Source organism: Pelecanus crispus, chromosome 8 (genome assembly GCF_030463565.1).
Source record: "Pelecanus crispus isolate bPelCri1 chromosome 8, bPelCri1.pri, whole genome shotgun sequence".
Lineage (NCBI taxonomy): Eukaryota > Metazoa > Chordata > Aves > Pelecaniformes > Pelecanidae > Pelecanus > Pelecanus crispus.
The window spans coordinates 21,331,095-21,341,220 of record NC_134650.1 but is presented as its reverse complement, the minus strand read 5'-3'; the positions used below and the strand labels follow the sequence as shown (position 1 = coordinate 21,341,220).

General features: G+C 63.2%; 1 protein-coding gene and 1 pseudogene across 1 annotated transcript; one reads left to right on the top strand and one right to left on the bottom strand.

Moving 5' to 3' along the window:
* Nucleotides 1-5,365, bottom strand: FCHSD1 (FCH and double SH3 domains 1). The gene is made up of 19 exons (XM_075715435.1): nt 5,345-5,365; nt 4,923-5,020; nt 4,622-4,667; nt 3,683-3,756; nt 3,276-3,420; nt 3,063-3,199; nt 2,924-2,987; nt 2,689-2,817; nt 2,370-2,492; nt 2,188-2,283; nt 1,998-2,105; nt 1,786-1,890; nt 1,345-1,575; nt 1,180-1,263; nt 920-1,076; nt 584-789; nt 365-461; nt 221-288; nt 1-66 (listed from the first exon to the last, which is right to left on the bottom strand). The coding sequence occupies exons 1-19, from the start codon at nt 5,363-5,365 to the stop codon at nt 1-3; spliced, it is 2,055 nt and encodes a 684-aa protein (XP_075571550.1).
* A 1,683-nt stretch (nt 5,366-7,048) lies between these two features.
* LOC142594170 (proteinase-activated receptor 3-like) lies at nt 7,049-9,400 on the top strand (annotated as a pseudogene).
* Nucleotides 9,401-10,126: the final 726 nt, after the last annotated feature.

Below are 10,126 nucleotides of genomic sequence, written 5' to 3'. Positions count from 1 at the left end.
TCAGCTGAAGTGCAGCTCAGGGTTGGCCTCGGGGGCTCTGCCAGGTGGCGGAGGGGGTGCACGGAGCTGTGGAGAGAGGAGAGAAGATGCTGTGCCAACATGCTGAGGCCACTCATCCCCCTCCAGACCCCTCCCAAAGCACACAGGTGGCATTGTCGCCCATTACAGGAGGTCTGGGGGCAGGTTTGTGGGGGCATAGCGTCACTGTCATGGGACTTACCGGCCGGAGGCGGGTGGCTGCCAGGTCCGGAGAGCTCTGCCCGCTGCCCGTGCCATCCTGCCTGCAACCTGGAAGGGCCCAGCAGCTCAGCCCAGCTCTCTGCCTGCCCCCCCAGCCCCTCTCCCAGCCCCCCTCAGCACTCACCTCCCAGCTGTGTTTCGGGAGAGGGGCTGGGGGCCAGGCTGGTCGTGGGCATGAGGCCAGGAGGGGAGAAGGGTGGTGGGGATGGTGATGGCAGCTCCTGCGAAGACAGAACCAAAAAGTGTGGGAACAGCAGGGAGGGTGTCCACCCACCAGTAGCCATGGCACAAGATGGGGGGCTGCCCCAAGCTAAGGGGACACAGTGACTGTCCTGCCACCAACCTGCCCAGCTGCCCCCTGGCCCCCAGTGAGCTCTTCCACCACCAGGGAGGGGAAGACACCAACGCGGCCGTCAAAGTCGCCTGTCCAGAAGCCATCATCCACCTCGCCGGGGGCGCGGGGCAGCACCCGGATGATGGCCCCCTCGGGGAAGCTCAGCTCCTCAGGGCTCTGCCCCTCATAATCATATAGGGCTCGCACCAGCCAGGCTGTGGGGAGGATAGGGTGGGGGGGGCTCAGCATGCCACAGTGCTGCTGCTGCAGGGGCTCAGCATTCCCTGGGTACCAGCCCTGTGCATCTCTCCCCCTCCCCAGGGAAGGTGACACCCTGGCACTCGCCTCCGGGTTCCAGCACCAGCTCCGCGGCCATGATGCTGGAGAGCTGGCGGTGCAGGGCAGAGGGTCCTGGGAGGCCAGCCCCAGCCCCCGGCTCGCCACCCAGCGACAGCAGGTACTTTTCAGGGACGTAACCGACCTGGCCTGCCTTGTTCCGAGCCTGAAGGGGGCAGAAACCACATAACTGTCCCAGCCCTGGGGGGGACCTCTGAAATGTGCCCCCCCCCCCCCCCAGCTTGGAGGGGGGCTCAGCCCGCTCCCACCTTAACCCACTCCTCTGCATCACCGTCCTCGATGACCTCCAGCTCCTCGCCCTGGGTGATGGACAGCTCATCTGCCTGGCAGCCCTGCAGGGGACAAAGTGGCAGGAAGGCTCAGGGTGCCGGCCCCAGGCAGGCAGGGCAAGGGGCAGGCAGCCATGGCCGTACCTGGTACCCAAAGATCACCCGGCAGGTGTAGGGGTAGGTGCGGGCAGTGGGGCCAGGCCTGTTGTCCTCATCCAGCTCATCGCTGTCCTCGTAGTCGTCAAACTCAGCCAGGTCCAGCTGCGCCGGCACCTCCTTGCCTGCCCCCACTATGGCCCCTGCCAGCCAAGCATCCACGTCCAGCCCTGCTGCCCGCAGCAGCGCCAGCCGTGCCTCTGCCTTCACCTGGCTGACCTGGGGGAGCCGGGGGGAACATCGTCAAGGCCCAAGGGGACACCCATGGGGTGGAGGGACAGCCCAGCCAGCCATGTCGCCCCTGGTCCCCAGCATGGTTGCCACAGTGGCAAAGCATCTCCAGCCACCACACCTCCCCATCCCTGCATGCCCCACCCTGGGGGTGACAGACTTCAAGGCCACCCCAAACCTCCTGCTTGGAGGACCCACCTCTGCCTTCCGGATGTTTTCCCTTGCTTCCTCCATTCGCCGCTCCACGGTGGCCACCTCTGCCTCTGGGACCTGCTGCCGCCTGGCCTCCAGCCGCTGCAGCACCTGGGGGGTCACCCGCATGAAAGTGGGGTGGTGGGAGCTGGGGGGGGGGGGCAGGGGAAGCACCTCCTTGAGCCTCCCTGTGCTCCAGGGTGAAGGACAGCACCCACCTCCTCACTGTGCACCTTGTTTTTGCGGTCCCGAGCCACCCGCGTGGCCCAGCGTCGTGCCTCCTTCTCCAGGCTGGCCCCATCATCCCCTGGTGGCAGCAGGCACACCTGGGCAAGACAGGGTGGCTGAGAAGGGGCTGGCTATGCAGACGACCCCTGCCACACACTGTAGTGTCCCCCCTGCACCTACCTCCTCCACCCCAGTGAGCTGGAAGCGCTGCTCAGGGGCCAGGGCAAAGGCAGGGTGGTCCTGCAGGAAGAGGAGGAGGTCCTGCTCTTGGCACACCTGCAGCAGGAGAGCAGCATGGAGCCAGGGGTTTCGCCCATCCCCTCTTCCCACCCCCGCCCCGTGCCTGGGACAGGTGCCGTTACCCACGCGGACGCCTCTGCAACGCCCTGGAACCAGTCCTGCGTGGCCTGGCAGGTCTCTACCTCCGTTCGGCTGGCCACTGACAAGTGCTCCCGCAGCCGCTCATAGAGGTCACCATCCAGCGCCTAGGGAAAAGTGGGTGGGAAACCCCCCCAGCACTGCCTGCATCCCCCTGGGGAGCATCTCTGACCCCCCAGGGCAGCCAGCCCTGACCCCACATCAACAGGATCCTTCCTGCTGCACCCCCTCGCAGTGGCACAGGAGAGATGCTTCGTGCAGGACCCCGGGGAGGGAACATGGAGGTGTCTGGGCAGCTCCTACCTGCATGGCAGCAGGCAGCTCTACCCGCCAGTAATGCTCCAGGTGGGCTGTGGCAGACACCAGGGCGAAGCCATACTCGTTCTGCACCCCTGCAAGCTGCCTCGAGTGCTCGGCCAACCGTGCTGAGAACTGCAGGGATGGGAAGAGTGGGGCTTGGTGACAGGGTGGGGGCCACCAACCTGTGTCCCCCTACATCCCTGTGCTTGGGGACCCTGCTGGCCCCTGCACTGCTGACCTTGGCACTGAGTTTTTGCAGGCTGGCCTTGGTGTGAAATATCCTCCGGTCACTCTTCCGCAGCCTGGAGAGGATGGAGGGGGGCATGTGAGACCACCCCACGGCCACGGCAGCCCCTGCTGCTGTCTCCTCCACTCACCGAGCCTCCACATCGGCTGCCTTGTCCTTGGCCACCTCGCTGCTCCGCTGGAGGTGGGTAAACTGCTTCTTTGCCTTGTCCAGCTCCTTCACCGTCTCCAGCAGCTCTGCCTGTGCCTTCTGCAGCCGCTCGATGCCCTGCAGGGAGCGTCAGCTGCGGGGGGACAGTTGTCCCCACTGCCCAGGCATGGGGGACATGTCCTCGCCCCACTACCTTCTTGAGCATCTGCTCCTTGGAGAGGCGGGCAGTCCGGGCGGCCTCTGTGGCAAGGGTGCGGTAGCTCTCCGAGGCGGTGACACGGACCTGCCCAGCATGCACAGTCCCCTCAATGACGCCCTTCCAGACAGCGACTGCACTCCTGTGGGTGTGGGGGTTAAGACAGGGCAGGGTACTCTCCTGCCTCCCTGCCAGCTTTTGGGGATGCCTGGCAGGATATCCAGCACCCCCAGCCCTTGTGGTCCCCTCTGAGTCAGGTACCACATCCTTGGGGACATCCCACCAAGGGCTGCATCCCTAGGACACCTGAATCCTGGCTGGCATTAGGCATCTTCCAGCTGGGAGGGCCATGCACAGGTGCAGCCAGCCCCAGCCCCTTGTCCCCACCCATGTCCCCAGCCCACCTTGAGTCACCGGCCTCACTGCGGCCCCGCTGCCAGTCTCTCTTCATGAACTGGCTTGCCAGCCTCTGCAGCGCCTGCGGACAGACCCGTCATCACCAGCACTCTCCAACCCTACTGGGCACCCCAGCACCCCACTGTCCTGCTCTGGGACTGAAACTGGGCTCCCCCACACCACCTGCCCACCCCATGGGTGTCCCCAGAGCAGCGGGGACACACACCCCACAGTGGCTTGGTGTCAGCAGGGACCCCATTCCCCTCCCCACGGTAAAACCTTTTTGGGGAGCTGCCACCACCATGAGAAGACCCCCCCCTGCTGCAGCTTTTGGGACAGAGGACTGGCAAGGGGACACTGGTGAGGGACACTGGCTTGCAGAGGCAGAGTAGAGGAGCCCCCAGCAAAGCCAAGCACAGCATGACCCCAGCCCTGGGGGGACGGTCCCCCTGCAGCCTGGCAGAGGAAGACGGAGTGGGGGGGATGGTGCCCAGCTGCAGGAAGGGGGGATGCATCTCTGCTGCAGGGTGTCCCCAAGGGATGCTGCAGGGATGTCTCATGGAGCAAAACCAGGATCTGACATTTAAGAGACCTCTGCAATGACCCAGCAGACAGCAGAGCTGGGCGGTTTCCTCCCCCGACAACGTTTTCCCTCTAGGCTCCCACAACACGTGAGGTTTGGGCCATGCTGTGCTCAGCAAAGCACCCCAGTGGGTGTCCTAATGGGGTTGGTCCCGCCCCAGCAGGGAAAATGCTGAGCCCATCTGCAACTGGCCTCTGTGGCCGGCATGGAACAGCTGAGCCCCGCTTTGCTTGGATAATTTCCAACGCTGCCCATTCCCTGTGTGGGGCTGTTCCTGCTCTGAAACACCTTACATGGGAAGGATGGGGCTTGGTGCTTGTGCTCCCCCCGGCCATCGGTCCCAAAAACGGTAGCAGCTCCTTACCTGCCCGTACTCCCTGTCGATGGCAGCCCTCTGCTTGCTGTAGGACCTGCAGGGAGAGGGCATGTTGGGCAGGCGAGGACACATGCAGGGGAGCAGGGATGGGCCACCCTCACCATCACCCCCCCCTGCCATCACCCTGTACCAGGATGTCCCCATCTGGCCACCCTGGCAAGTGATGGAGCCCACGACCTCGATGCAGCAGGCTCAAGGTGAGCCATGCCTGGCAGGTCAGCCCCTGCCCCACGTGTGGGATGAGCTGGCCCATCTCAGCTCATGGAGGGGACACTCGTGGGGGCCCTACCTGATGTCCTCCAGCAGCTCGGCGTCCCGCTGCTGCTTGCCCTGCAGGCCCGAGAGCTGCTCGAGCAGGTGGACCCGCACCTCCTGGGTGAGCTTCACCTGCAGGACAGCACTGATCAGCGCCCGGGGACCGCTGCAGCCCCGGCCGGGCTCGGATGCCGGAGGCGTGCGCTGCCCCGCCGGCCCCAGTCCCCTCTGTCCCCCCCTCCCCGAGTGTCACTGCAGGTGCCGGTGGCCACCACCCAGCCGCGGCCCTGCTTCCTCAGCCCCGGTCCAGGTCCGCCGGGGGTGACTCCCGATCCCCGCTGCAGGACGCGGCCCCGGTCCGCCGGCACCGACGGAGGACGCGGTCCCATTTCCTGGTCCCGATCGCTCGTCGCGTTGCCGGGATCTGCACCGGTGCCCCCCCGGCCCCAGACTCACCTTGCGCGGCGGCGGCTGCATGGCTGCGCTCCCCCGACACCGCTCCCGGTCCCCGGTCCCCGGTCCCCGGCCCCCGGCCCCCGGCCCCCGGTCCCCGGCCCCCGCCCCCCGGTCTCCGGTCTCCGTCGCCGCCCCGCGTGTGCGGAGCCCGGAACTGCCGGGACCAGCCCCGCCCGGCCCCGCCCTCACCCTGTTGAGCCTCCCCCAGCAAGCACCGCCCTCCCGGAAAGCCCCGCCCCCTGCCCGCCCCTTTTCCAGGCAAGCCACGCCTCGCGGGGGGCAAGCACCGCCCACCGCGCCAGGCAAGCCACGCCCACCCCCGTGCCCCGCGCGCCGTCTGGTGGTGGGTGCTGCACGTCCCGCTGGAGCGCTGGGACACGGACACGGGGCGACGGGGACATGGGGAAATGAGGTCATGCAGACACGGGCAGATCGGGATACAGGGACACAGGGAGACGGGGGACGGGGACATGGGGAGACAGGGAAATGGGGAGACACGGAGACAGGGCCATGGGGACACGGGGAGATGGAGACATGGGGAGCACTGGAGCCCACGTCCTGGGCAGGAGGACATGGGGACATGGAGAGCGCTGGGGCACGGGGACATCGGAAACTCTGGGGACAAAGTCCTTGTGCGTGAGGGCACACAGAGCACTAGCTCCCGGCCATGGTGACACGTGGGGTGCCAGGGCACTGATTCTGGGGTGTGGGGGCATGTGGGGCAGTGAGGCCTCAGCCCCCAGGCACAAGGACATGTGGGGTCCCACGCCACGTGGAGGACACAGAATCCCTGGATTGGCAAGACCTTGCCATGAGGACACAGGTGCAGTGCTGAACAGTGACATTTGGTGGGGGATACCTGGAACGATGAGGACTCCCCAGCCAGCCCTTGCCCCATTTGTGTCCCAGTCCCTCCGTCCCTCCATCCCTCCATCCCTCTGTCCCGCTCCCTTCCCCCTTCCATCCCCTTCAGCTCTCGCTTCTCTTTCTGTCTTGCTTTTTTTCTGTCTGTGGTTCCTGCAGAGTTTGTGGTTCTCCCCGCTGTCCCTTTTGTCCCCTTCTTGCTCTCTCTCTGACATTTTTGGCATCAGTTACATATGTCCTGGTTCCCCTGATGCATGTTGATGTGTGAGGCTGGGATGGAGCTGTGTCACCGGGTCTGTTATTCCCCTCCATGGCCACTCTGCTGCAGGAGGGAGCAAGGAAAATGGACTGGGGGCCACCCAGCACCCACTTGGGTGGCAGGAAGGGGACAGCAGAGTGGGACAATGCAGGGTGGCACCATCTACAGGGTGACATTGGCTTGTCAGCTCGACCAAGGTGATCGATCCCTGGGGATGTCTGGTCCTGGCAGGGCTGGGCAGGCAGGGTGCCCCATGCCACTGGGGTGCTGCAATGGGGCAGGGGCACATGTCACTGGGCTGGGAGCTGGCTGCCTCCTTCCTGCCCTACGCCTGGAGCACGTACAGCTCTGCCTGGCCACTGTCATTCACAACTGTCTTTTGACAGCTGCCTTACATCTGCTTCCTCCTCCGCACAGTGTGCCATTGCGTGCCAGTGGCTGGAAATCACCCCAGTCTCGGTGATGTCCCCCAGGTGCTTGACAGCGGTGGTAGCTGGTGGTCATCTCATGCTCTCCACCTCCTGTCTGGCCACTCAGACCACGGGGATGTGGGCAGAACATGGGCAGCCCCCAGGTGCGACATGGAGGAGAAAGAGGAAAGGTGCCAGTGGCAAGGGGGCCGGTGCCTGTCCTGCTGCAGTGACGCACAGTGGGGCCAGCCCTGCCTGTGGCATTTGTGGAGACCCAGCTTGCACAGAGGGCTGCAGAGATGTCCCAGCCAGTGCCTTCAAACGGCTCTGCTGCTGTGTCACCCTACCGCTCAGCTGTGCCTGGCTCGGCTCGGCTACCCAATTCTCTCCAAGTAAGTGCCTTGGTGGGTCTGGGGGGTGATGCAGCAGGGCAGGGAGGCTTCACTGGGAGGACACCCTGACATCATGTCCCATGACATTTGGAGGGGATAGCTGGGTGTCACAGTGAAAACTCAGGGCACTGCTCTGCTGCCTTCCCTGGGTGTCCATGTTGAAAACCTAAGTGAAGACCTTAACCCTGCCACTCCTTCCCTGTCTGGCAGCAAAAATCAGGTTACTACTCTCATAACCTGAATTTCCCCTGTACCCTGGATGTGGAGAGGTGGCAGACATTGCAGGAAACCTGTTGGATGTAACTGGGGCTCCCTGGAGCTGGGCGTCCTGGGAACCACCTGGATGGACCTTTTGGAGCTGGGACTGATGCACAGGGGAGCAGAGCTCAGCTGTGTTTTTTGAGCAAGCCAGAATAGGGATTTGATCAGAAGTTGTTTGTCTGGTGTCCCAGGACCTTCCTGTTCTTTGTTTTTGTTCTGAGCATGCAGTGAAAAGCCTCCAACCGCAGGAAGACGGGGAGGTGCAAGCAACCCTGGCCGCAGTGGGGGGCTGAGCCAGGAGGGGCTGGTCAGGAGGAGGAGGAGGCAAGAACTCCAGTGGGAGAACATCTTCCATCCTGGCCTGCATGGCCACATCCCAACCCCATCCTGGTGTTGGTTTCCTGTCTGCCCTTTCAGTCCTGCTGAGTTGTGGAGGACCTGTTGTGCTGGGCTTGGCAGCAAAAGGGATGTCAGCAGAGCTGCATGTCCCCACAGCAGCGTGCAGGAGCAGAGCCTGTCTGGGCTGCGGGCAGGGTGCCCGGCTGGGCTGACACTGCTGTGGTGGTGGCACAGGGTGAGCAGCGTGGACGGCACAGGATGTGGCACAGCTCTTTGCTGTGAGGGCGGCAGAATGCTAAGGGCTCCCATCTCCTGAGCTGCCTCGGCCATGGGGCAGGGAGATGCCAGGTCCTGCATTTGCTAGCAGCTCTGCATGGAGGGCTGACAGTTTCTGCATGGTCCCGAGTAGGAAAGGGCAGTGGGAGGGGGCTCTTAGCCAAGCCTCATACCCTGTGGACTCTGCAGTGCATGGCCAAGGGTGAGTCTTGATCCCCTTCAATCCCCAAGAAGAAGCCACGTGCCCCAGCACCTCAGTGGAAGCTTTTCTCAACAACATCCTCACCACCCACCTCCTCCCTGCCCTCTACTCCGTGGTGCTGCTTGTGGAGCTGCCAGCCTGCTCTGGCCTGCTGGGTCCTGGCGACCAACTTCAGGAGATGTTCCAGCACCCTCTTCCTGCTCAACCTGGCCAGTGCTGACCTGTTGTTTGTCCTGCTGCCCTTTGAGATCTCCTACTAACTCTTGGGAAATCACTGGCTCTTTGGGGAGTACCTGTGCTGTACCATGGTGGCCTTCTTCTATGGGAACATGTACAGCTCCATCCTCTTCCTCACCTGCATTGGCCTGGAGCACTACCTCTCCATAGTGCACCTGTTCCTGTGGAAGGGCTCCAGTTGGACATGGAGACATCTGTGTGGGCATCTGGCTGGTGGTGGGGCTGGGCATGATCCCTCTGCTTTTGCACCCCCAGACATGTCATATCTCGAGCCTGAACATCACAACATGCCACAATGTCCTAGGAAAGGATAAGCACGTGTTCCTTATCTACTGTTCCCTCACCCTGGTGGGTCTGGGCTTTGGCTTGCCCTTCGTGCTCATGACCATCTCTTACAGCTGCATCCTGGTGCAGCTGCTGGCCAAGGAGACATGTTATGGGCAGGTAGTGCATGACCTGGCCCTGGTCCTTCTGGCCTTCATCCTCTGCTTCATGCCCAGCAATGTGCTGCTTTTCATCCACTACATGCTGGAGGCTACAGTCTGCCACAACATCACCTATATCTGGTACATTCTGTCCTTGCTGCTTGGTGTCTTCAACAACTGCTTCGATCCCTTCATCTACTTCTATGTCTCCCAGGATTTTTGGGGCTGGGTCCAGGATGCAGGCAGCTGCTGCTGAGCGGGGCTCAAGACCTTGGCAGGGAGGGCCTCGGAGAAGGCAGCTCTGCCCCTGAGGTCCAGCGAGCAGAGCCAGCTGTGGGGTGCCAGGCTGTGTTGCCCTGCCCCAGGGAGGGGGGATCCTGCAGCTTGGTGACCAGCACAAAGGGCTACGACATCCCAGGCTGGCAGCAGACTTGGGCAGAAAATCCCACCCTGGATCTGAGGTTCACTGGGACTTTGCCCCAGTTTTGCAGTTCCTCTGACGCTGCCGGCACTGCCCCCATCCCATGGGCCCCTGACTAAGTGCCTGGCCCTGGCATTCCCAGCTCCCCACCGGCTAGACCACAGCATCCCTCACCCTTTCTCCTGCAGTAACCAAACCCTCCAGAGTACAAATAAACCTTTATTTCTCCCTGCTGGTGGAAGGAACAGGTATAAATACCCTAGCCAAGCAGGAGCTGTCCTCCATCGCCAGGACTACATGCCGGGCACACACAGCCAGCCCTGCTCCTGTTGACCCCCCTCCAAAATATGCCACGGTAGATGCAAGAAGGGAAGTGGGGGATGGCTTGGGTGTCCTGACCCTGCTTCACAGGCCCAGTGCTGGGGAGGGGACATTGTGTTGTGTTCGCCTGTTCTGGCAGGCACTGCATGCCCTCCTGCCTGACACCATGCTGTGCTGCCGAAACATGCAGGCAGGCTTTTATTTTCCCTTTTACTTGCTTCCCTTGGCACTGGGCCTGATGACAGATGTGCCACCCATGAGCGAGAACAAGTGTGGCAGCATCCCCAGCCCTCCCAAGAGGGGGTACTGCCCTTCAGTGTCCTGGTCCCCACTAGGCGCCTGATCCCCACTGGTCCCCACTCCCTGCCCGGCTCC

Bases quoted from the DNA above. Each gene is read 5' to 3' on its own strand.
- FCHSD1 (XM_075715435.1), bottom strand. From the start codon at position 5,365: ATGCAGCCGCCGCCGCGCAAG. The intron at 2,988-3,062 runs GTGAGTGGAGGA...CATCCTCTCCAG, and splicing joins GCAGCCGATGTGGAGGCTCG to GCTGCGGAAGAGTGACCGGA. The intron at 462-583 runs GTTGGTGGCAGG...CTGTCTTCGCAG, and splicing joins GCCAGGGGGCAGCTGGGCAG to GAGCTGCCATCACCATCCCC.